Genomic DNA, 27,380 nt, shown 5'->3' on the forward strand with positions numbered 1-27,380 from the left:
TACTTAACCTCATCCTGACCAATGTACTGACTCTGGGGAGATGGCAGAGTAGTCACTAGACTAGTAATCCAAAGTCCCAGGCTAATACTCTGGGATTCAAACCTCACCAGGGCAGCTGGCAGAATTTAAATTCAATAATTAATAAAATCTGGAATTTTAAAATTAGTTTCAGTAAGGGTGATTGTGAACCTATTGTTGATTGCTGTAAAAACCCCCATCTGGTACACTAATGCCCTTTAGGAAGGAAATCTGATGCCTTTACCTGCTCTGGCATACATGTGACCCCAGACCCACCGCAATGTGGTTGACTCTTAACTGCTGTCTGAAATGGCCTAGCAAGCCATTCAGTTCAAGGGCAATTAGGGATGGGCAACAAATGTTGGCTTTGCCAGTGATGCCCACATCCCATGAAAGAATTTAAAAAAAGATGCACCTGTCCATGACAGTTTCAATAGGAGTACCACCACACAGTCCTTGTCATCCATTGTGTCGTGTGGCACTACCACCATGCCAAATGGGATAGATTCAAAACAGATCCAGCAACTCAAAACTGGGCATCCATGAGACACCATGAGCTATCATCAACAGCAGAATTCTATTTAACCACAATATACAACGTCATGGCCCAACCTCTCCCTCAATCTTAATATCAAACTAAGGGGCCACCTCAAGTTCAATGGAGAGTGTAGGAGGGCATGACCAGAACAGCAACAAGGATTCTCCACTGGTTGGAGTCACACCCTAGCACACAGGAAGATGGTTGTCTCAGCCCCAGGACATCACTGCAGTAGTTCCTCAGGGTATTTCCTAGGCTTGCCCATTTTCAGCTGCTTCATCAATGACCTTCCTTCCATCCTTCCAACATTAGGTCGGAAGTGGGGTTATTTGCTGATGATTGCACAATGTTCAGCACCATTCACAACTCCTCAGATACTGAAGCAGTCCATGTCCAAAGGCAGCAAGACCTGGACAATATCAGGCTTGGGCTGATAAGTAGAAAATGACATTCATGCCACACAAGTGCCATGTATTTTGAAGTGTTAGGCAAGGACCATCTCCAAAGAGAGAGAATCCGACCATCATCCATTGACATTCAGTGGCATTGGCATTGCTGAATCCCCCACTACCAACATCCTGGGGGAAACCAGTGATTGAACTGGGCCACCCATACAAATACCCATGGCTACAAGAGCAGGTCAGTGGCTGGAAATTCTGCGGCAAGTTACTCACCTCCTGACGCCCCAAAGCCTGTCCACCATCTACTATGCACAAGTCAAGAGTGTGATGGAATACTCGCCTCTTGACAGGATGAGTGCAGGTCCAACAATACTCAAGAAGCTCAACACCACCCTGGACAAAGCAACCTGCTTGACCAACACCTCTTAAGCATTCACTCCCTCCACCACTGGTGGCAGTGTGTACCATCTACAAAATGCGCTGCGAGTCGACAAGACTTCTTTGACAGCACCTTCCAAACCTGCAACCTCTATCACCTAAGAGGATAAGGGCAGCAGACACATGGGAACACCACTACCTGCAAATTCCCCCCCAAGCCACATACCATCCTGATTTGGAAATATATCACAGCTCCTTCACTTTCACAGGGTCAAAATCCTAGAACGCCCTCCCTAATAGCACTGTGGGTGTACCTATACCACATGGACTGCAGCAGTTCAAGAAGGCAGCTCACCACCACCTTTTCAAGGGCAACTAGGGATGGGCAACAAATGTTGGCCATGTCAGTGATGCTCACATCCCATGAATGAATAAAAACAAAGTCACATTCCTACAGGAGAATTGCTGTAAACACCTTGAGCTTTTCAATAATTGAACTCTCATTACTCCATCTCCTGAATGTGTTCAGTTTGAACTAATTTATCTTATCTCAGTTGTCTGAAAGTGCCATGAGATTATCAGTGCAGAATAAGATTTTTTAAATCCTCTTTCAGATAATCTTAACCCTTCAGTGACCCTTGACTTTCAGTGTTCTGTTGAGCAGATTATCTGCCATTCACCATCTGTCAGCAAGACTTCATGATAAATAAAACACTCTCTACTCAGCACTAAAGTAACATTGAAGGACGGCTAGGTAAAGGGTGGCTGGATGTCTCATTGATCCATCACCCCTGTGCTCGCAGACATACAATGGCTCCCAGTCTGACAATGTCTCAATTTTAAAATTTCCCCACTCCATCTCTTTAACCTCTTCCAGCCTTACAACCCTCCGATTGCTCTCAAAATGTTCTAGTGGCACAGGGAATGCCAGCTGAAGAATTGGTTTTGTTTAGCAGGTGGTTGGCTGTTTTTGCAAAGCAGTTAAGGTCCATGGGCAATGGACAGCGCTGCACGGCCACCATTGAGGGTTCCAATATGCAATTTTGGCAAGCTGGTCAACATCCAAAGCTGCTGCAACATCCAAATGCATTCAGCCTTTCATCTTAATTGATCTGTTGAAATGAGCAATTGAACGGGCACGGTTAGTGTAAAAAGAGAGATTAGAGGAGGTTGGTCACGAGCCAGATGTCTATTAAACGTCCGGATGCTGTGTTTGGTAATGGCAGATGACAGAGTGTAAGCAAGGCAGGAGTCAGAGCACAGGTGCCAATACGCAGAGATTTGTCAATTCTTTTCCCCCCATGAGTTTCTTAATATCTTAATTCTGATAAAATAGAGACAGTTTCATCTTGAAGAAATTTGATTTTTGTAAGAAACTGGAGCCCAGTCAGAAAATGACCACTTCAGTTAATAGATTGCCACCAATCTTTGAGAGTCTATATAGCAGGCTTGCTTTGCGGAACAGTTAGATTGAGGCTGTTCACCTGGCTCTGGCAATGAGTGTATGGTCTTACTTGTTGGCGATTTAATCTATTTTCAAAAGATTGTATAATTGTTTTATTAATCTTGCTTATATTTTGCATCATGTGACGAATATGGTGACCTAAATGCCTCAACTTCAGTGAGCACTGGAATTCTATTGGACAACACTGCTATATAGATGTAGATTGTTACTAAAAGAAAGCAAACTCCAGTGTTTTTTTTTATAACCTGAGTTCTTCTCCATTTCCATATTTCTCATATGATGTGCATCCTATACCAGACCTCTTAATGGGGAAGTATTAAACTGATTCCTCTATTTTGACAGCAATCATTAGTTGAGAGACTGCTGTCATGCTCCAGTCTTCTCAGAGACTGATTGAACGCTGTTGTTCTCTTTTCACAGAAACTCATGCATTTGAGCAGGTAACAAGGCACCAAGAAACACCCCCCTCCCTCACTGCCTGGTGCCAAACAAGAGTCACATGTTTTTTTAATAATGTCCGTCTTTACAGAGTAGAATCACAGAAATGTTACGGTGTAAAAGGAGGCCATTCTGCCATTCAGCCATGATCTTATCGAGCATTCAGGTAAGTACAGCAGGGAGGAGGGGAGAATGATTTTTTTCTATGTTCCCTTGCCTCTACAAATAAAGAAAGGCAAAACTGGCATTTATTTAATTAATATCTTTCAAGAGCTTAGGTCATTCTAAAGTGATTTACAGACAATTAAATACTTTTTGAAATAATGTCACTGTTGTAATGTGGGGAGTTACAATTACATTATTTCCTGTTACAAATTTGTTAATTGGAAACTCTTTATTGCAACAGTGACTTCACATCAAAAAAAACTTTCATTGGTTGTAAAGCACTTTGGGGCATCTGGTGGTTGCGAAAGAAGCTATATAATTGGACAATATGATGGACTATATATATGGTCTTCAAATGGACACACAGTAAGAGTAAGCCTCTTTAAGGTAACATTCTCTTTTAACAGTGTCCATAAAATTGACAAACTGCTTAATTCAAGTACTCCTGCTGCAGGTAGAGTACATGGTTCACTTTTCAACCTGCTTCGCTGAATTATTTTTCCACAAACTGAGCAGACAAGGAGCAGTGAATATCCTTTCCATTCCTTCTTCACTGGCTGCAATGATAAACTGAGAGCAGCCCCAGGCAAAATGTAACACTAACATATATGGCCATAAAGAACTGAACCAATCCCTGTGCTACTCACTATTTTGTTAAAGTGAGTTCTGTGCTTTCCCACCCAAGCCAGCAGGGGGAGCATTTTTAACAGCAGGAATCCCACTGGTTGTGAAGAGGAGGCTTGGGGAGGAACAGAGGAGAAAATAGGGGGCTATTTTGGTAAAATGGTGAAAACGGAGTTAAATGGCTGCTATACTAACAAGACAGACCTGTCTGAAAGCCTGGAATTAGCATATAAATTTGGGCCTCATTGTTGATTACCATAATTTGAACTTGCTCGGAAGGGCTAAAACAGACACTTCCAGGTTTAGGGCTCTACAGTTGATTAGATGCAACTTTCTTGGAGCAGAATATGCGGGTACCTCACACCCACTTCCACTGAAGTTGTGGGGTGTGCTGGCTGGCACACAGTGGCAGCTCTCAGGGCAGCTCAAGAAACGAGAGAGAGGGTGCACAGGTTCTCAGACATGACAGTGGAGGTCCTGGTGGAGGAAGCCCAGAGGAGGTGGGATATCCTGTACCTGCTGTGAGGAAGGAGCCCACCTCACCATCCTCTCCCTCTGTCCCTCCCTCCTGCAGCAGCTGGTGCTGCTCTACATGGCCTCATGTCCTCCTCTCATTCTTCATCCTAACCAAGGGGACCCCTAGCAAGATGCCGATAACCCTTTCTCCAGGTGACTCATATAAGGTGCCTAATAAGCATTCATTTTTTAGATGAAGCCCTCAGAGAGCTGAGAGGAAATGTTGATAGAATGTTGGTGAAGTATTGGCAAAATGTCCCAGAATGTCTTCCAATGTGTTTCAAAAGGCCCCTTCAAACCTCCAGCAGCGAGTGAGCAGTAAAAGGTGATTAGGTAGTGCTCAAAACCCTCAGCGATGACTAACTGATTCCAAATCAGTTGATCACTGTTAGGAGAGGGGGGTAGGATCAAGAGCTAGCCATCAAAACGCTGTGCAGCCTCCTCAATGAGCGCAAACAGGAAACATAAGTGGCAATCAAAGATCCTCTAGGTGGCTATATCTAGCACAGGCTTCAACTCCTTTACCAAGGCAGCATCCTGTGCTAAACGCCAGGTTAAATGTCAGGTTTAATGCCAGGTTAAACTCCAGGGGCAGGATTTTCCCGTCGGCGAATGGGGGGGAGTGGGTCCCGCTCGCCGATGCGTAAAATGATGCGTGGTGATGTTGGGTGGAACTCCTGATGTCACCCCGCCCCATTTAAATTTTCCGGTAGGCGGGGGCTCAGCAAAATCAGCTGCACACCCACCAACCTATCAATGGCCCATTGAGGCCACGGACAGAGTCACTAAAGTAGTTAGTGGATCTGCCCGTCCAACCTTAAGGTTGGCGGGCAGACTGGGAGCCCTGGTGGGCTTCAGAAAAAGCATGAAACCTCATCCATGGGCAGGTGAGGTTTCGTGTAGCTTTTAAAAAATTTTATTAAAGTTTTTGTAAAGATTATGGACATGTCCCAGCTCATGTGACAGTGTCACATGAGGGGACATGTCAGGAATTTTTTTTCTATTCTTTATATTTGTCATAGAAACAGCCGATCTCCCTGAGGCAGCACTTAGCCTCAGGGAGATGGGTGCGCTCTTTCCTGCACACGCGGGAAAGAGTGCGCTCTCAATTTTGGGATTCCCCCCCACCGCACGGAGAGCGCATAGCGCTTCAGTGCAGACGTCACACTGGGCGGGCCTATTTGGCCCGCCCAAGTAAAATGGCACCATGCCCCCAATTGGGGGCACCAATCGGAAGGGTGCCTGTGCACACCCGCCCTTCAACTTCGCCCCTGACAGGGGGAAAATCCTGCCCCAGGTTAAAGCAGCGTTTCAGCTTAAGGCCCCATCTTAGCCACCTCTTTAATGCCTGACATTTACAAGGAAAATCACCCCCACCTGACTTTTCATTGGTTATCAATTCTCAACATTGATCAGTGTATGGACAATCCAGTCTGCCTTTTCTCACAACAGGAAGCAGAAAATAGAGAGCTTGCATTTATAATCACACCTTTCATGATCTTAGGATGTCTCAGAAGTGCTTCAAAGCCAGTGAAGTACTTCTGAATTTTAGTCACTACTGTAACGTGGGGAAACACATCAAACAATTTGCACAGCAAGATCCCACAGAACAATACTGGGCTGCTTGAAAATTTCAAGCCTAGGGTGGATTTTTGTTAGGCAAGGCTATTAAGGGATATGGAATCAAGGCGAGTAAGTTTAGTTAAGATAAAGATTAGCCATGATCTGTCTGAATGGCAGGGCAAGCATGAGAGGCTGAATGCCCTACTCCTGTTCCAACAGAAAGTGCACCAGAGACTGCGATTTAGCTGTGTAAATGCCAGGACTGGTGCACAGCTCTGAGACCCAGGGGCTGTGAAGCCAGCAAGTACCAGCTGAGAAAAGCGCTGCAAACTGCAGCTGGATGAACACTGGAGTCCATTTCTCCTGCTGTCAGGAAATGCCTGCAAAACAGTTTCACACGTTTCAAAACAAAGAGCTGACGGTTTGGGAGGTCAGGGGGAATTCCTGGAATCTGGCATGGTAAAAAACAGCCAGATTTAGAAATTGAGGAAGTGACTCAACCCAGCGCACATTTTGATGTGTCAGTATTGCAGCTGAAAATAACAATTCTGTCAGTTAGCTGAAAGCTGCTTCTCGATTAGAGCAGGGCCCAAGATCTTATCACCACCTTGAATAGCTTTGATTGTCTGAAGCACCAGGCATTTCAAAATTACATGAAAAAGAAGTAAATTGCGCTCAAACCTGAAAATGTAAATATTTGTTTCACAGCTTTTATTTGCAGGTAAAAAGATCAATTCACATGGTAATATTACTGAGCATAGGAGGACTGGCCATTGAGATGTATTGGGAATTGTTTTACTCTTCGAGTAATCTGGTCGGGAGGAGTATTATCATCACATTTCAGAACCCGCCTGATTCTCATACTAATGATATCAATGGGTCAAAAACTAGGTGGGTTCAACAACAAGTGGGTGTTCTAATCATCCACATTATTGTACAGGAGGTGCAGGTAAAAAAAATATTGCAATTAAAATTCTCAGCCTCAGGTTTAGGACTTTGATCCCAAGAGTTTGCGTTGATGGTTTAGGAAACTGAAATAGAAAATAGTTCTGAATTTTAAAACAAATCTAACAATGAGGATAAACTACCTGATCAAAACATAGGAAACACGCAAACTATATATTCCAGTGACAGGCTCAAGATACTTGCCTAAAATCAATCTCATCAACAACGAACACTGGCAGATTCCTGGACCTGAATTTTACCCTCGGGGTACGCTCAAAGTTGGATGTAAAACCCGCTCCCGGCTGAGACCGTGCAGTGAATGCGCTCTTACGCTGGCTGGTCAATTAATGGGCAGCCAGCATGAAACACGCCCTGAGAAAGGCTCAGCACTGCTGGTGGGGGCAGGGAGAGGGTGGGCATCGACATCACCGTGGGTGCTGTGAGCACTTCCACTGAGCTCCCTGAAGGCAGACGGCTGCCTCAGGGAGCTGCAGACCTCCAAATAATGAAAGACAGCCCAAAAATGCTGCAAAAAATGTCCATGCAGCACAACCAAGCACCTGAAAGCATACCTCATAAAAAAAATAAGAGTTCCCAGATATTTCTTTTAATTTGAAATCCTAATGGAGATTTCATCCCACCCTTGGATGAGGTTTCATTCAAGCCTGCCTGGCCAATTGGCCCGTCCACCAACCATAAGGTTGGACAGGTCACGAAAAATCACTTTCAATTGGGGCATTAATGAGCTTAATTGTCAGTGGGCGTTCTTCCAACTTTTACATGTGCTCGCCGAGCGAAATATTGCGCAAGTGCGGGATAATATCGGGACGTTCACCTGACCTCATCTTGTGCAATCTTACGCCGGTTCGGTTTGGGCCCACACCTGCCCGAGAGAAGTAAAATTCCAGCCAAGAACTCTCTAGCTGACAGTTGTCAGCTTGCATATAACTGTAAATAGGAGGTCTTGTGACACATTGGGTAGTGTCCCTGCCTCTGAACCAGCAGCTCCGGGTTTGAGTCCCACCCTCGGACTTGATGGCCAAGGAAAGGATTTTTTATTCATTCATGGGATGTGGGCATCACTGGCTAAGCCAGCATTGATCGCCCTCCAGAAGATGGTGGTGAGCTGCCTTCTTGAACCGTTGCAGTCCATGTGGTGTAGGTACACCCACAGTGCTGTTAGGAAGGGAGTTTCAGGATTTTGGCCCAGCGACAGTGAAGGAATAGCGATATATTTCCCAAGTCAGGATGGTGTGTGACTTAGAGGGGAACTTTCAGGTGGTGGTGTTCCCATGCATCGGCTGCCCTTGCCCTTCTAGATAGTAGTGGTTGTGAGTTTGGAAGGTGCTATCTAAGGGGGCTTGGTGAATTCCTGCAGTGCATCTTGTAGATGGTACACACTGCTGCTACTGTGTGTCAGTGGTGGTGGAGGTGAATGTTTGTGGATGGGTTGCCAATCAAGCAGGCTGCTTTGTCCTGGATGGTGTCAAGCTTCTTGAGTGTTGTTGGAGCTGCACTCATCCAGGCAAGTGGGGAGTATTCCATCACACTCCTGACTTGTGCCTTGTAGAGGGTGGACAGGCTTTGGGGAGTCAGGAGGTGAGTTACTTGCCGCAGGATTCCTAGCTTCTGACCTGCTCTTGTAACCCACAGTATTTATTTATTTTTTGTTTTATTCATTTGCAGGGTGTGGGCTTCGCTGGCTGGGCCAGCATTTATTGCCCATTCCTAGTTGCCCTTGAGAAGGTGGTGGTGAGCTGCCTTCTTGAACCGCTGCAGTCCATGTGGTGCAGGTACATCCACAGTGCTGTTAGGGAGGGAGTTCCAGGGTTTTGACCCAGCGACAGTGAAGGAACGGCGATTAACTTTAACTTTCCAAGTCAGGATGGTGAGTGACTTGGAGGGGGACATCCAGCTGGTGGTGTTCCCAACTATCTGCTGTCCTTGTCCTTCTAGGTGGTAATGGTCATGGGTTTGAAAGATGCTGTCTGAGGAGCCTTGGTGAATTCCTGCAGTGTATCTTGTAGATGGTACACACTGCTGCTACTGTGCGTCAGTGTTGGAGGGAGTGAATGTTTGAGGATGTGGTGCCAATCAAGCAGGCTGCTTTGTCCTGGATGGTGTATGGATAGTCCAGTTCAGTTTCTGGCCTGTGTTTATAACCCAGCTAAACAAGTTGAGTATCAACTTGCAAATGCTTCCAAAACATGCCAATGTCAGGAAGTAAGAGCAGGAGAGCCATGTGATGGAAATGTGATGTGATTGGCGCCTCTAGCTCTGGATACAATATGCATGTAAAAGTGCATGTTGCCACAGCAGCTTGGCTCCCTAAGTGAACTTTAACACACCACCACCACATCATTACAGAACAGGCAGCATTGTCTAGTAGTACCTGTTGCTAATATAGAGAAGAAATGTTTAAGACACTCTCGTGGCTTTCCGTTGTTTAGTACTTTAATGGAAGTGCCTCCATTAAAATGGCAACAACAACTTTCACTTGTTAGGTGTCTTTCAACATAATAAATGTTATTAAACCTTTCAAAGTTATTCTCAAGAGGTGAAAACAGCCCATCATCAAGCTGCGATGGAGAGTTAAGAGAGATGACTGAAGACCTAGAGGTCAATGGATAGGCTTCAAAAAGATTTTTTGAGGATGGCGGAATAACATCTTATGAATGCTTTGTGTTGATCTATGAAAATCAATGGCAACTTCTGCATTATTATTATTACAGTAAAACAGTTATGCAGACGTCAGGAGTAATTTTATTTAAAAAAGATAAGAATGCAAAGCCTTTTATGACCTCAAAGTCCGAAAGGGATTTACAACCAATTAAGTATTTTTCAAGTGTAGTCAACATTGTAGTGGGGAAATGCAGCAGCAAGGGTCCCAATAACAGCAATAACAATCAGATAACCCATTTTAATGATGTTGGTTGAGGGATATATTTTGGCTAGAACACCAGGGAGAATTCCCCTGCTCTTTTTCAAAATAGTGTCTTGGGATCTTTTACATCCGCCTGAGAACTTGGCTGTTCCTCAGTCATTTATTTATTGGCTGGAGGTGAGACCGTACTAGGGTGGAAGTCTTGCCTCAGAGAGCTGCCAGCCAACTGACTGATCAGCAGCTCTGCAGTTCCAGCAGCACCACTGGGAGCAATGGCCGCTGCTGAGACTACCCTTGTCCCATCAGTCTAAGTGCTGAAGCCCACTGGACCAGCTAAGTCTGTGGTCTCACAGCAGGAGGGGAGAGGAAGCCCGGGTTATGGTGGGGGGCAGGTTGTGAGGTGGGGGGATGATGCCTGATTTGGAAAGGGGACTAGTGAGGGAGGGGCCCCACCTTCCTGGCTGAGGCTCGAGCTGAATGACCAGCCGGGCATCCACCCCATCCTTGAATTCTTCCCGCTAGCCTCAAATTTGAGGCCAGGGCAGAAGCTGCCCTTAAGTAGCCATTACTTGGCCCCTGAAGGGCCTTAACTGGGGCAAGGGTGGGCAGGTCACTTGCTCATAAAATTGCGGACTGATCGGGGGAGGGTGGGAGCTTGGTACGAAGGCCACCTGGGTAATTTTATGAACCCCTGGTGGTGCGGGGCCTGATAAATTTTGCCTTAGGATATCCGCTGGCCTGGGAAACGCACCCTCCCCCAACCAGGAATATTACTGGTCCCAAGATCACTCCATGTGGAGTGCCGACCTCCCAGTGTCTGTAAAGCGTTGTGTCGGACTGGGTGGAACCTTGATGCTACAGGAAGTGCACAAACCTTTAATATCTAGGTTCAAATTCAAGCCAGAATGAGAGCATGGAAGTCTCCTCTGTATTGACTATAGAGGTTTGGTGAGAGTCAGTGTCTGTCAGTTCAGTGCAAAAGGGCATCACTCTCAAAACTGCCCCTAATTTTGCCACCAACTGGCACCTCACTCATTTGCCTAAGATGGCTCGTGTAGATTAACTGATTTTTTTTGGATTGGGTCAATGTTGGCAAGGCCAGCATTTATTACCCATCCCTAGCTGTCCTTGAATTGCTGCAGTGCATGTGGTGCAGGTACACCCATGGTGCTGTCAGGAAGGGAGTTCTGGGATTTTGACCAATGACAGCGACGGGAACAGTGATATCGTCCCCAGTCAGGATGGTGTGTGGCTTGGAGTGGAACTTGCAGCTGATGGTTTTCCCAAGCGTCTACTGCCTTTGTCCTGCTTGGTGGTAGAGGTCACATGGTTGGAAAGTGCAGTCAAAGAAGCTTTGATGACTTGCAGCCACAGTGCACCACTAGTGGAGAGTGCACACGTTTAAGACAGTGGATGGGCTGCTGATCAGGCAGACTGTTTAGCTCTGGATGGTGATGAGCTTCTCATTTGTTTTTATAGCTTCACCCATTCGGAAAATTGCAAAGCATTCCATGACATCAGACTTGTTCCCATGGAGAAGCTTTCAGGAGCCACGAGGTGAGCCACTTACCCCAGAATACCCACCATCCCTCCAGTAACCACAGCATTTTTGTGCCTAGTCCAGTTGAGTTTCTGGTGACCCTCAGGATGATGATGGAGTTGTGGGAAAATTCCATTTCAATGTCAGGGGTAATGGTTAGGGGTATTGTTGTTGGAGGTGGTTGTTATCTGGCACATGTGTAGTGTGAATGTTACTTGCTCTTTATCAGCCAAAGCCTGGATGTTGTCCAGGTCCTGTTGCATGTGGAAATTTCTTGTTTCAGAGAGTCAAAGGGCCGGATCTTCAACCTCAAAGGGGAAAATGGGAGTCCAGAAAATTTCCTCGGGGGAAAGTGCCAGGAAGGATGGGATTTTCATTGCGGGGGTTCGGGGGGGTGGGTAGCAGGTGCAGGCTGCAGTCAGGTCAGCCAAGTGACAGCCCAGAAATCCATTAGAGTGCTGAAACACCTGATCCCCGGGAAAACATTGCTTGATTGACAGCCCCAGCTCTCTGATCACTTCTGTCAATTTTACAATGTTTGTTTACACAAAGCGGTTTCAAGCGATTGCAGTTTCAGGTATTGACATTTTAAAGTTCTGGATGATTGACACTTTTTTTGGCCTGCAATAAAAGGGAGTTCTTTTCAAGAAAGTGGAAAGTTATCAATGAATGGCTAATTTTTTTTCAAGATTTTTTTTATACATCTTATTGTCATTATAGTGTTCATTGCTTCTCTACAGTTTATAGTGGGTGAATGGGTATGGACGTGCCATAGCTTGGCGTAATGGGCATGAGGGTCATGGTGATGAGTGCAGGGCATACCTTGACATGGGGGGGGCATGAGAAGGACCTTCTGAACTTACCTTTCAAAAGTTCCCTCATGCAGCCTATGGTTCATGACACCCCTCAGGGGCTGCAAACCACGACTCTATGAAAAGCTGGCCTGATTCCATGAAAATTGTGGAGGGCCAGGACATGTCTACTCCTGTAATGGAATGGGCCAGATCAGGAGTGCAGGGTGCGGACTCCCAACCCAACCTGAACCCTTAAAAGGCGCTCCTGAAAATCGGAAACCCTGGGAATGGGGTTGGGAATCCTGGAATCGGGTCCCGGTCGCTATTTTCACCCCTCCACAGAGTCTCCCCGTCTCCATGACAATCCAGCTCACAGAGTCGTTAACAGAACAGGAGGTCGCCATTCAGCCCATAGATCATTATCTGAGGAGCTGTGAAAAGAGCCATACACTGTATAATCATCAGAAAGAAGTCCCATATTCTGAATATATGATAGAGGAAACTTTGTTGATAAAGCAGTTTGGAGTTAGTTTTGCCTAGAACACTGCCCTGAGGAGTTCCTTGGGTTGAGATGATTGACATCCAAAATCACACCCATCTCTCTTTGTGCTCCAGCTAGTAGACAACTTTTCTCCTGATTCCCATTGACTTCAGCTTCACTAGAGCTCCTTGGTGCCACACTTGGTCAAATGTTGCCTTGATGTCACTCCTACCTCACCTGTGGAATTCAGGTCATCAGTCCATGCTTGGACTGAGACAGTAATAAGCTGTGCGACCAAGTGGTCTTTTGATATGATTTATTTTTAAAAATTGGAGCAGAGTAGGGGTTTGCATTCAACATCTGCACCCAATTTTGACATGGGGGCTGGATGGTAGAAATCTTCTACTTCTGAGTGCAGTCACTCACCTTAATGAGCACAAATTTGAGCAGAAGTAGAGATCATGTATACCCTCCTATGGGGAAGCACAGCCAGGCTGCTGCCTTGCATCATTCCTACTACACAGTTCAAAAGGCTTACTTGTCTTCCTGTCTGGTGACTGGTGTCTAATTCAGGGCAAAAGTCGAAGTGGCGGGGGAGGAGAGAGGGTTGGAAGATGACTGAAATCATAGGAGGCAATTAAAGGGAAAATGTCATATTAAATTTAAGCATTAAAAAGCCTTTCAAAATGACACCGTGCAGGTATGACTAAGAGATTAAATTTGCACTTTCTTTTGAAATGCGGGCAAATCCCAGAGATGGGTCCATCAGAGCCACACTTTGAAGCTTGTTTTATAGTGCAATTTGGGTAGATGGCTCAATAGCTGAAGTGAGATGACTCACCACTTGATGACTGTCACTGAAGCATTGTATAGAATGCATCATCTATGACCCACGCAACAACATTGTGAGGCAATGGCTGATACTCAAAGTCTCCAGCACGTCACTGCTATCCAAAGGCTGGATTTGATTTGGTCAGAGTAAAAATAAACCCCTTTGTTTCTCGTGAAGCAGTCATTTAACAGACGTAATCGCACCGTTACAGTCCGAAATTCTACAACTCCTTTCTCTCGTTATCTTCTATAACCTTCCATTTCCCTGTTATCATTTTAAATTACATTAAAATGCACAGCATATGTGCAACAATCTTAAAATTGAGAATATACAAAAAACTCACACACATTTAAAAACCAAGGAGCTGATTTGACTCTGATATACACTCACCAACGAGCTTTAAATCATGTAACACATTCTGTTATTGAAAACCTCTTGTTTGAGCAAGTTCCACTGCTGTATAAAGCTTTGGTGATGCTGCATCTGGGGTGCTGAATGCTGCCCTGGGCACTGCGCCTCAGGAAGAATATATTACCCTTGGAGGGGGTGGAGTCAGATACTAACAGAACGATGCCGGGGCTACAAGGGTTAAATTATGAGGGCAGGTTGTATGGACTTGGCTGGTATTCCCTTGGATATAGAAGATTAAGGGGTGATTTAATTGAGATGTTAAAGATGATGAGAAGGTTTGATAGATTTTTGTTAGCTAAGGAATATGGTAGCAAAGCAGGTGAATAGAGTTGAGCTACAGATCAACCATCATTTAATTGCAAAGCAGAACAGACTCAAGGGGCTGAATGGCTTATTACTGTTTTTATGAACCGAGGTATTCGCACATGCCACATTGTGGTATTAGAATCTCTATGAGAATCTATTACTGGGGCCCTCCTCACATTCCTGTAATAATAACCTGTCATCGGGTTTCACCTGATAATCAAGCAAGTTCCAGGAGATAATATTAGCTGTGATTTAGACAAACCTAACTGTCTCAATGCACCCTGCTCTAATTGTACAGGATTTTAGTGACAGCACATCTGGAGCGCTGTGTGCACTTCTGGTCTCCACATTTAAGAAAGGGTATGCTCGCATTGGAGGCAGTACAATAAAGGTTCATTGGATTGGTCCCTGGGATGAGGATGTTGTCGTGTTATGAAAGACTGAGTAAATTGGGCTTATATTCTCTAGAAATCAGAAGAATGGATGTGGCTTGGGGCCCTGTGGTGCAGATAGGCCTCTTTAGCTGCCTTGGAGCAGAGTGAATGCCGTGGTCACCACATGCAATGAAGCCTGGCAGTATGGCAGAAGGCAACTGCTAAAAGTGTCTTTGTGTGGCCAGGAGGAAGGGAAATGTTCTAGTAGAATCTGTAAGGATAATGTGGACATCAGCTGCCCTGGGTCACCCCCCCCCCCGCCCCCCCACTACCTCCACCCTCCCCCCCACCCCCACCCCCAAACTCCCCCCACCCCATCCTACTTTTCTCTGGCTGGTTCGGCCCCCAGGTCCCTAGGTCTCCCGATATTGAACTGACCCAGCTCTAACAAGAACCATGTAGGCTAATGAGGCCCTGGATACGGGCTGGGCCTCCTGCTGGTGCTAATGGGTGGCCAGCCCATTCAATCCACTGGTCGGACCCACGATAATTAAAATCTACGCCCAAGTCTCAAAAGACTTGAGAACAAAAATATTCATTTTTGGTGTGACTCACTGGATAAAAGTAAAGAGAAGCTCCACTACATTCTGGCAATCATTCTATTTTCTTCCTAGCTCAGTTTCACTATTCACAATGGTCCAATTCTGGCAGCTATCCCATTGACTTGTGGTTTGCTGCAGGCTCTTGGATTTGGTCTTAAATCTGCTCTGTCAGCATCACTTTGACAGTGTTGGTAAATCATTGAAGTGCATGCAAGTGTACCTGTGACAGCCATTGTGTGATGCACCTGGGTATATACTATTGCACTGAAGCATATCTGAGTAATTCTCAGATTTGCATGGTTTCTCATGTCGTACCAGTGTGCTTGTACAGCAAGAGTCCTACCTCAACGGTAGAACTTTTGCCTCTGAGGTGAAAGGCTATGGGTTCAAGGCCTGCTCCTGAAACTTGAGCCCAAAATCTGGGCTAACATTCCAGTGCTGCACTAAGGAAGTGCTGCACTATCAGAGGTGCTGCCTTTCAGCTGAGACACTAAACATTTCAGGGGGATGGAAAAGATCCCATGACATTATTTAAAGAAGAGCAGAATAGTTCTCCATGGTGTCCTGGCCAATGTTTTTCCCTCAACCAATATCAGTGGAAACAGTTTATCTGGCCAATGTCACATTGCTGTTTGAAGGAGCCTGCTGTGTGCAAATTGGTTACTGTGCGTCTTGAATCACAATGGTGACTACATATCAAAAGTACTTCATTGGTTGTAAAGTGCTTTGGGATGTCTGAGATTACAAAAGGTGTTAAACAAATGCAAGTTCTTTCTTTCTTCCTATTCTGCAGTAAGGAAGGTAAGAGGGTGTTAAAAGACTCACTCAGTCTCACTCCTTCGTGCCTTATCAGGGAGCAGCATGAACCAGCCTTCTTTCTGTTGAATCGTCAGGAGCTTGTTAATGTTGAATGCCACCTTGAGAGCAGAAGAAACAACAAATGATGAAAACCTAGTCGCAGTCAACAGTGATCCTTAAGCTACAGCTCTTCCATTTAGAACAGCTAGGAAGGCTTATAAAAACAAAAAAACTGCGGATGCTGGAAATCCAAAACAAAAACAAAAACAGAATTACCTGGAAAAACTCAGCAGGTCTGGCAGCATCGGCGGAGAAGAAAAGAGTTGACGTTTCGAGTCCTCATGACCCTTCGACAGAACTTGAGTTCGAGTCCAAAAAAGAGTTGAAATATAAGCTGGTTTAAGGTGTGTGTGTGGGGGGCGGAGAGAGAGAGAGAGAGAGAGAGAGAAGTGGAGTGGGGGTGTGGTTGTAGGGACAAACAAGCAGTGATAGAAGCAGATCATCAAAAGATGTCAACAACAATAGAACAAAAGAACACATAGGTGTTAAAGTTAAAGTTGGTGATATTATCTAAACGAATGTGCTAATTAAGAATGGATGGTAGGGCACTCAAGGTATAGCTCTAGTGGGGGTGGGGAGAGCATAAAAGATTTAAAAAATTTTTTAAAAATAATGGAAATAGGTGGGAAAAGGAAAATCTATATAATTTATTGGAAAAAAAAAAGGAAGGGGGAAACAGAAAGGGGGTGGGGATGGGGGAGGGAGCTCACGACCTAAAGTTGTTGAATTCAATATTCAGTCCGGAAGGCTGTAAAGTGCCTAGTCGGAAGATGAGGTGTTGTTCCTCCAGTTTGCGCTGGGCTTCACTGGAACAATGCAGCAAGCCAAGGACAGACATATGGGCAAGAGAGCAGGGTGGAGTGGTAAAATGGCAAGCGACAGGGAGGTTTGGGTCATTCTTGCGGACAGACCGCAGGTGTTCTGCAAAGCGGTCGACCAGTTTACGTTTGGTCTCTCCAATGTAGAGGAGACCACATTGGCAGCAACGAATGCAGTAGACTAAGTTGGGGGAAATGCAAGTGAAATGCTGCTTCACTTGAAAGGAGTGTTTGGGTCCTTGGACGGTGAGGAGAGAGGAAGTGAAGGGGCAGGTGTTGCATCTTTTGCGTGGGCATGGGGTGGTGCCATAGGTGGGGGTTGAGGAGTAGGGGGTGATGGAGGAGTGGACCAGGGTGTCCCGGAGGGAGCGATCCCTATGGAATGCCGATAGGGGGGGTGAAGGGAAGATGTGTTTGGTGGTGGCATCATGCTGGAGTTGGCAGAAATGGCGGAGGATGATCCTTTGAATGCGGAGGCTGGTAGGGTGATAAGTGAGGACTAGGGGGACCCTATCATGTTTCTGGGAGGGAGGAGAAGGCGTGAGGGCGGATGCGCGGGAGATGGGCCAGACACGGTTGAGGGCCCTGTCAACGACCGTGGGTGGAAAACCTCGGTTAAGGAAGAAGGAGGACATGTCAGAGCAACTGTTTTTGAAGGTGGCATCATCGGAACAGATGAGACGGAGGCGAAGGAACTGAGAGAAAGGGATGGAGTCCTTACAGGAAGCAGGGTGTGAGGAGCTGTAGTCGAGATAGCTGTGGGAGTCGGTGGGTTTGTAATGGATATTGGTGGACAGTCTATCACCAGAGATTGAGACAGAGAGGTCAAGGAAGGGAAGGGAAGTGTCAGAGATGGACCACGTGAAAATGATGGAGGGGTGGAGATTGGAAGCAAAATTAATAAATTTTTCCAAGTCCCGACGAGAGCATGAAGCAGCACCAAAGTAATCATCGATGTACCGGAGAAAGAGTTGTGGAAGGGGGCCGGAGTAGGACTGGAACAAGGAATGTTCCACATACCCCATAAAGAGACAGGCATAGCTGGGGCCTATGCGGGTACCCATAGCCACACCTTTTATTTGGAGGAAGTGAGAGGAGTTGAAGGAGAAATTGTTCAGCGTGAGAACAAGTTCAGCCAGACGGAGGAGAGTAGTGGTGGATGGGGATTGTTCGGGCCTCTGTTCGAGGAAGGAGCTAAGGGCCCTCAGACTATCCTGGTGGGGGATGGAGGTGTAGAGGGATTGGACATCCATGGTGAAGAGGAAGCGGTTGGGGCCAGGGAACTGGAAATTGTTGAACAATTCTTCAATGCTTCACTTATGTCTTTTAGGAAAGGAAACTTTAACTGGTTTGGTCTATGCATGATTCCTGTCCCACATCAAAGTAATTGACTCTGGGCTGTCCTGTCACTCCATTGTGTGGTAAGGGAAATTCAGGAGTTGATAAATGCTGGTTTTGCCAGTAACAGTCACAACCCAAGAATGAAAAAGGAAACATGCATCTTTAACTGCTGTCACTGTAGAGCAGAGATTCCGGTCTTGCATGATTAAAGCTATACAATACAAACATGGCTATTTTCTCTCTCATTTTACCTCACAGATTCAGGCAGGATCAAAAAACAATTTCCACCCATTGTACTGTTTCAATCCATTTTGAATTCCTCTTATCAGGTTTCCTCCTCCACTAAAGTACCATAATAGCTCTTATCAAAGTCACAAATGACATTCTATGTGACAATGACAACGGTAAACTTTCCCTTCTCATCCATCTCAATCTTTATGCAGTCTTTGACATGATGACCACACCATCCTCCTCCAATGCCTCTACCATCAAGTAGCTGGATAAACAAAAACAGAATTACCTGGAAAAACTCAGCAGGTCTGGCAGCATCGGTGGAGAAGAAAAGAGTTGATGTTTCAAGTCCTCATGACTCTTCTTTGAAACGTCAACTCTTTTCTTCTCCGCCGATGCTGCCAGACCTGCTGAGTTTTTCCAGGTAATTCTGTTTTTGTTTTGGATTTCCAGCATCCGCAGTTTTTTGTTTCTATAGCTGGATAAGACTGCTCTCACCTGATTCTATTCTTACCTATCTAATCGTATCCAGAGCATCGCTTACAATGGCTTCTCTTCCTCCTCCTGCACTGTACCTCTGGTATCACTCAAAGATCTATTCTTGGCCCCCTACTACTTCTCATCTACAAGCTGCCCCTCAGCAACATTCGAAAGTAGAGTGTTAGTTTTCACATGTATGCTGATGACACCAGCTCTACCCAACTACCACCTCTTTCAACTCCTCCACTGTTTCTAAATTATCAGACTGCTTATCTGACATTCACTGCTGGATGAGCAGAAACTTCCTTTAGTTAAATATCGGGAAGACTGAAGCATTCCTGGCTGGTTTTCCACATTCTACCATCCGTAAACTTGAGGCCATCTAAAACTCCGCCATCCATGTCTTAACTCACAGGAAGCCCTGTTCACCTAACACCCATGGTCAACTGATCTACACTGGCTTCTGGTCAAGCAATACCTTCATTTTAAAATTCTCATCCTTGTTTTCAATGCCTCCATGGCCTTTTCCCTCCCTATCTATGTAATCTGTTCCAGCTGCACAACCCTCCACGATATCTGCACTCATCTAATTCTGGCCTCTTGAGCATCCCTGATTTTAATTGCTTCGCCATAGGTGATCATCCCTTCAGTTGTCAAGACCCTAAGCTCTAGAATACCTTCTCTACACCTCTCCACCTCGCTCTTCTCCTTTCAGTCACTCGTTAAAACCTACCATTTTGACCAAGCTTCTGGTCGTCAGACCTTATATCTCCTTCTGTGGCTCAGTGCCATATTTTGTTTTATAATGCTCCTGTGAAGCACCTCGGGACATTTTATTACATTAAGTATGTTATATAAATATAAACTGTTGTTGTAATCCAAAACAAATTGGAAAAGCTTTTTATATGACAAATATATTGAAAAATATTTTCTTGGAAAGCAGTAAGTGATTCCTGTGATCTAATCATCCTTTGAGTTATCTTAATATTAATGAACTTTGTCTGATTCTCTCATTACAGTACAGCCTGTAGTTAGAACTATTCCTATTACGCACTAGATGAAATGCGCATTCAGAGAGCCAGTGCAGGCATGATGGACTGAATGGCCTCCTTCTGCACTGTAACAATTTTGTGTTTCATTATAAAAACCATTAATGATCATGTTATAAATTCTGCCAATCACACCCTTATGAGTCACCAGATGCTAAGTTTATGAGTGAATGCTTGCATTCAATTATCTGAATAAGTTAAATGCTGATGAAAGTCACATTTAAACCATTAATCTATTTACCATCTTCAGATACTGATGAGTCCGCCATGTATTCCTATCATTTTGTTTGAGATTTCTGCAGTTTGTGGGTTTCTTTTTACCAATCTTTGTATTTGTGCATAGCAACTATTGCTGTAAATCTCAACTCAGGTGCTCTCTGGATAATAGCTCCCTACATTAAAACAGTAACTAAACTTCAAAAATACTTAATTGGCTATTAAGTGCTCTGGCATGTCCCGAGGCTGTGAAAGGTGCTTTAAAAATGCAAGTTTTTTAAAATTTATACTCTCATGGTTTAAAGGAGCTGAAAACAAAGATTCTATTCCCAAATTAAAGGACATCTTCTGGCACAGCGAGAATCTCGATCCGCAGGTCTGTGAGTTACAAATTGGACTCCTACAGTTAGAGGACCAATTCTGTGGCCCATACTCCTATCCAATTAGGCTCTGCTTAAGGTGTCCAGTCCCTTGAAAGAACAAAGATCATTTCCTTTCAATTTCTCTTTCATTTATTTCTCTCTCTTTCCATTAATTTTGTTACCTCATTCTATTTTTTGTCTTCTTTTTTCCTCTCTTCAGGGTTTCTACAGGTCTAATACTTGGGGGGGAGGGGGGGGGGTGCACTCTCATTGTATGTGGTTCAGGGGTAAGGCTTAATCTTATATTCCTTCCATCCTTATTGGTTCCTTGTGCTGCCCCATAATTTGTAGCTTTCTTATGCTGATACAGATCAAAAAGGTCAAATGCTCAATGGAATGTGAAGGCCCACTAGGACATTGGGACCCAGGGAAGGTCGGAGGCAATTCCTGCATAGGCAATACAATTTGGAAGGAGGGAAATCTGAAAATGGCTGGATATCCTGGAAATTTTCTTTATTTTGGGGATTTACCCATAACATTTTTCCTCAGGTGATAAGACCCATTATAAGGTAATTACAATGGGTTTGTGGAAGGAACATTCTTGATAGGCCGAATACTGTTCCATACGTACTTAAGGTACTTCTTCACTATAGGAATACAGGCAGATAAAGCATGAAGGAGCTTCATATGTTTGACCCAGGGGAAAGCCGCCAGGTTTGTTTTGGTCAAGTTTCCAAGAGGTGCTTAGAATGGATAGGAAGGCAGAATAAGTTATGCTCATGGGCATGAGATGCTGCTAAAGGGTAACAGCGTTTTAGGGAGGAGTGCAGCTGAGTCTGATTTGGTTTGGCTTGTGCGGGAGCATTTAGTTTCCCTGAGTCCTTATGTGACTCAGTGCCATGTTTTGTTTTATAATGCTCCTGTGAAGCACCATGGGACATTTCATTACAATTCGTGTGCTATATAAATATCAATTTCTGTTGCAATCCAAAAGAAATTGGAAAGGCTTTTTAATATGAAAAATATATTGAAAAATATTTTCTAAGAGTAGTAGTAAGTGATTTCTGTGATCTAAGGCCATAGTGGACCAACCGCCACAGAACGACAGTGACAAAAATGACAACATTCGGCATGCAGTGTGGCCAGCAAAGCATTTGCACCGTCCCTAAACCTCACGGCCTATGTGCAGCCTGACGAGCCATCAATAAAAAGCAATAGAAATATTTCATGATTTCTAATAGTCCATGCTAGTCAAAAGGGTGTGACCATGTGACCTGGAGTGCAATGTGACCAGTCTCCTGGAGAAGGTGGCCATGGCACAGCTGGAAAAGAAGAGGAAGAAAGCTAGATCCGGGAGCAGAACGGAAAGGGATCTGGAAAAGCGTACCTTTTGGTGAAAACCTTAACCGTGGAACTCGGCAGAGAAATGCTGCTGTCAGCTTGGACTTGGTGGCTAAAGCCCCAAAGAAAAGCTGGAATTTGGCCTGAGGAATTGCAGAGTTTTGAAGGACTATGTGGCTGGAATTGGCAATAAATGTGTGCTAAGGGCTGCCTAGCAAAACTATGACGTCAATCTTTCGTTGCATCTGTCAGTAACTGTGTAATTTATAATTCATACTGACTGCAATTTGCCTGTTAATTCATGTTTAGCTTATGTTGATTTTGGCTTGATTGTTAAAGTAAAAGTTATAGAAAGTGAAATCATGTTCATTTTTTTTTGTGTTGGTGTCGTTCGGTAAATTTGGTTCTTTTAGTTTGGTGGTCTCCACAGGGATCACAACAAAAGAAATATTGTTCTTCTTTGGTTGACCTCCTGAAATGTAAATAAGCTGAAGTTTGAAGAATCAACAGGACTAGTGCCTTAGAGGTACATGCCACTGAATTAAAGGTGGTGGCTGTTTGAAGTTAAGGTGGATTGTCAACCTCTGCATTTGGACTCTGTGTTTCTGCATTCCACAACAAGGCCTAGCATGCCTATAGAGAAAACAGCTCCTGAAGTCATTTCCCCTGAAGCAGGGAGCCAGAAGTAAATGCATCTTGATTGTTATTTGTGTCCTTACTCAAGGCTGCCCCAATATTTAGGTCCTATAAGCGATTAACAATCAGATATCAGCCTTGGTTCAGTAATAGTTCCCCCAACTCGGAATCTGGAGGTTTCGGGTTCAAGCCCCAAACCAGTAACTTGAGCTCATACTCCAGGCTGACATTGCAATGCAGTACTTAGGGAGGGCTGCACTTTCAGATGCCCCATCTGCCCTTTCAGGTGGACACAGAAGATCCCATTGTCTAATTTAGATGAAGAGCAAGGGAGTTATCCCCAGTGTCCTGACCAATATTTATCCCTCAATCAACATCACAGAAAACAGATTATCTGCTAATTATCTTATTGTTATATGCAGGACATTCCCGTGGGAAAACTGGCTGCAAAAGCAGCCGTAATTCACTGACTGTGAAGCACTTTGGCACACCCTGAGGATGTGAAAGATGTTATATAAATGAAATGTTTTTCTTGCATATGAAAAGGTATTGTGTTAACTGTAATATTATTAAAATCAACCAAAAGGTATTACCTACCTTTCCCAGGAAATCATTTTTGCTGACTAGGTCCCAGTCCCACACCTCCACGTGTAATGTGTTCTCCGATCCTGTGTCATCCAGGACAAATTCAAACACCTCATTCCAGCGGGGGTAACAGGACTTTTTCACAACCTACATCAAGAGAATTCAGTATGAAGAGCTTTTACTTGATCCACCCACAACATTCACCCACTGCCGCCTATCCTAGTATTAAATGTGTTGAACGCAGCAAAGTCAACAAGCAATAATGATAATCAAGCTGATATTTACTACAATATGTTACTAGATGTGCTCTCAATCAGTAACTAAAGGACGTGGAAGGAATAATTTATCTGAGGTTGTGTGGAGCCTTGCTAGATGCAAGTATAAGTCAGAGACAGCACTATAAGGATACTGACCCAATTTTCTGGGCTGTGCTTATCTTTAGCAAGACTTGGTGCCATAATGAGTCTCCTGAAATTTGCCTTGTGCTCAGCAGATTAGAAAATTCTTCTTAGGTGAAAAGAAAACAAATTTCAATCAAGCCAGGCTGACCAAATGAAAATCTGCACTGACTGCTAAATGAAATGAATTTGCAGATCTCCAACCTGGTTGCTAGTCAATAGGAATTCACAGCACAAAACAATTTGATTCAGCAGAGAATGCAGTGAATTAGCAGTCTCACAAAGGTAGCCGGTGTGGGAAATGCAGTTACTTAATATTGGTTCAATGGGTAATGTTCAATAGAGAGTTAAATCACAGTAAGGGGGCAAAGCCTACATTGGCAGTGTTTCATTACTCTGGTACTGAAGTTCTTTATCTTAAGGAGAGCAAAGCATCCCTCAAAATACAAAAGTTAAAATCTTAGAAAAAACATAGCTTGCCCCAGAAATTCTAGCATTGGCACATTAATTTGCATTATCATCGTTTACTATGGAAGGATGACCAACCCAATGGGGCTGTCTGCACAGCCTGGTATTGTAAAATATTTCATTTTTTTAAAGTTACAAAACTTGGATCCTGATAGGCTGGTAGTGGTTGGGAAATTCAACAGAAGTCAGAGCTGCCAGATTCCTGCTAGCACTGCCAATCCTCCAGGATTATCCTGGAGTCATAGATTCATTTCATTGACACTGTGGTGAGCAACACTCAGAAGTAAACATCACTGGGGCATTTTCTTTGAAAGTGTTTGCTTATTAGTTATAAAAATACAGGAGACATGTGTCTGGGAAAGGCAGCATGATTGGAGGTAGGAAATCATGTGATGAGACCTCCAGGAGCATGTCCACTCAGAGTTGGCAATCATAGTTCCTGCCAGTTTTGAACCCACTAAATCTACCAGTCATGACAGAGGTTGCTGTGTGTTCTTCTACCTTGGACTCAAGGTGTGGGACTTTGTCCTTAAACAGACTGTAAACAAACTCTAGTGTCTGCTTAACACTTGGTTATTAGTACTACTTCTAAACAGGTTACAGAGTAGGTAGTTGCTCCTAGGCATCATTCCAACCTCTTTCTATCGTGCTCTCCCCCTCTCGAGTTTAATACATGACTGGCTAATGTCAGTAATATATCATCATCTACGTTATACATTAGCATAGTCCATCTGTTAACCTTTTTATAATACATCTCCCCCACCAAGAATACTATCCTACTTTTTAATAACAACATGAAACTACGGGAAAAATATTCCACCCATCAAGGGGGGGAGGTGTTGCGCGGGGACAGGTGGGAATCCAATCGGCGCCCCCGATCAGGTCCCCGCCGCCATTTTACGTGGGCGGGCCAATTAAGGCCCGTCCAGAAGCGCTGAGCGCTCCCTGTGTGGGTGGGGGGAAGGATTCCCTGAGTCCAGGTATGTGCGTGAAGGAGCGCCGAAATCCCCCTGAGGCATTAAACACTTCATGAAACCTCATCCCGCTCGTGGATGAGGTTTCATGAAAAATGCGAAGGCCGCTTTGCCTTTTCGCCTGCCCGACAACCTTAAGGTTGGACGGGCAGCTCATTTAATTGCTTAATTTAGTTTTTAACAGGCCTTAATAGGTCTTTGGCAGTTCGGTGGGCTGCATGCCCGCCGAACTGGAAATCTAAATGATATGCAGTGACATTGGGACGCTCGCCCGGCATCACCGCGCATCATTTTACACATCGGCAAGCAGGCCCCACCTCCACTCACCGACCGGAGAATTCAGCCCTATGTCTTCAACTATTTACACTGCATTTCTGTAACTCCATTTTTAAAACTACAGATTCTAGCCAACTCCCAACTCTTCCCCTCCCCAAGTCACTGTGGGATTCAATCTCCCTCAGTATTCTTGGCCCTTAGAGAAGACATCTTGGAGACATGAGGGTTTTCTTCTGCAACTGATAGGACATTATCATCTGCAGAATAAGGCAACAACTCAGCACTCTTGCTGTCTGCATTGCTGGGAAGCAGAGCATATGTTTGAGGATGACTGAATTGCAAGGACAATGAAGGCTTTTAACAAAAGACTGATCCAAAGAGGAAGACTGAAGAGAATGAACCTTTGGACACTCTGGGACTAGAAGAGAAAAACTCAGGACACTCTGAGGAATGTGTTGCTCTCTGGAAGGCCTCTGGAAAGAAGCTTAGGAAGAGGAACGATTTTCAACTCCAGGGAAGACTGTCACAGCTGTATCATCAACTGTTGCATCAAAGACTGAAAAGGCATTGAAGGCCTAAGATTTCAATGAACTTAGACAATGAAGGAAAAAAAACAACCAACTTCCTGTAAGACTGGCAGGAAAAGAAGAAGAGATGATTTTCCAATGATATTTCGGGAGGACCGTCTACTTTCTGAAGGCCTTGGTAAGAGGGCCACAAGTCTCTCTGTGTATGAGGTTGCTTCACTATGGGCAATGGGAAGAATTGCTGAGGAGATGGAGACAAGACAGCCTCATCTTCTGTAATGAGACAAAGTTCCTGTAGACAGTCAACTCTGTGACAAGATTGCTGTACAGGATTCTGTAGCATCAGAAGTGCTAAAGATTCTGCTGCAGCTTCTGTGCTGACCCCAGCCATGGAAAGAAGAAGGCTTTTAACCGGGACTGAAGTATGGCAATTGACTTTCCCCTTAGAAGGTACCAGCTCTTTAGCAGTGTGATCCTCTACGGACTCTGACCTGGACTCAGGCAAGGAGCCCTCTCTGGAAGACTCTTCATGAACAACAGGAGATAAAGTAAGCAATACCTCAGTAGATTCAGTGGAACCGAGATCTGAATGCTACTTAGCCACTAAAAACACAGCTGAATCATCTAAAAAGACAACAGAGACTTCATAAGCTGCACCCATCAATGGGAAAGATGAAGCATTCTCTAAGACCTCAACCTCCATCAGATCACCCGGTACTGCAAGGGATTCTTCCTCATCAGTCTCTAGGAAGAGCCAACTCAGTTCAGCGGGTCTTCATGGGGATGGACGCCATCTGCTGCAGTGTCTTCTGTTTCCTCCACCTCTGGCCTTACTTTGTGAATAACTGAGAGATTCATAACTTCAGTCTCTGCCCTAGGTCTAGTGGATGGTGTCTCTGTGAAAGAAAGGAACTTACTGATGAGTGTATAAACTTCCTCAGCTTTTGAAGACTGAATTTCACTGCTTCTAAACAAAAGGTTGGGGATTGTTGCATCAATGACAGTGGCCAGGATTCTCCAGACCCACTGTGGTGGGGCAGCCAGAGGGGATGTGTTGGGCCAACCATAAAACCATTGACTTTCGGCAGATGATCCTGGCGGTGGGTGGAGCCAGAAAATTCTGGCCAGTGAGCCGTCAAATGATGAGCATCACGTGGTTTGTCTCAGATTCCTAGGAGTCTGCCAACATCACCACTCAACAAGGGTGTACGTTGATTGTGAAGAGCATAGAGAAAAATCGACGATCTGTCACCCCTTATAGTTAAGAGGAGCAATAATCCTGCCTTTGATTGGAAGGTCTATGCCATCTGGATCCTGTAGCTTGATGTCTGATCAATGAAAGGCCATTGGCCGAAACCAGTCGAAATCGTTTGCTAATATGTTAACAACAGCTCCAGCATCAATTTTAAAAGTACTATCGAAGCCTTGAACTTAGATTATAACTGACCAATAGTCTGAATTAAGACTATCAACTTCCCCTGGGAACTCTGTAATTTTGTCTTTTTCTTGACTTTCCATTTCTTAGAAGGAATGTGTTTCATAAAT

At 44.6% G+C, this 27,380-nt stretch overlaps 1 protein-coding gene across 1 annotated transcript in view; it reads right to left on the reverse strand.

The window, feature by feature from the left end:
- Positions 1-27,380, reverse strand: part of rasa4 (RAS p21 protein activator 4) — a 338,871-nt gene that overhangs the window by 38,492 nt on the left and 272,999 nt on the right. The window contains exons 7-8 of the mRNA XM_041198466.1: positions 23,205-23,339; positions 16,101-16,192 (exon numbers count right to left, since the gene is read on the reverse strand). Coding sequence (XP_041054400.1) covers positions 16,101-16,192; positions 23,205-23,339 — 227 coding nt within the window. The remainder of the gene's footprint in view (positions 1-16,100; positions 16,193-23,204; positions 23,340-27,380) is intronic.

This window comes from Carcharodon carcharias, chromosome 10, assembly GCF_017639515.1.
Source record: "Carcharodon carcharias isolate sCarCar2 chromosome 10, sCarCar2.pri, whole genome shotgun sequence".
Taxonomy (NCBI): Eukaryota; Metazoa; Chordata; class Chondrichthyes; order Lamniformes; family Lamnidae; genus Carcharodon; species Carcharodon carcharias.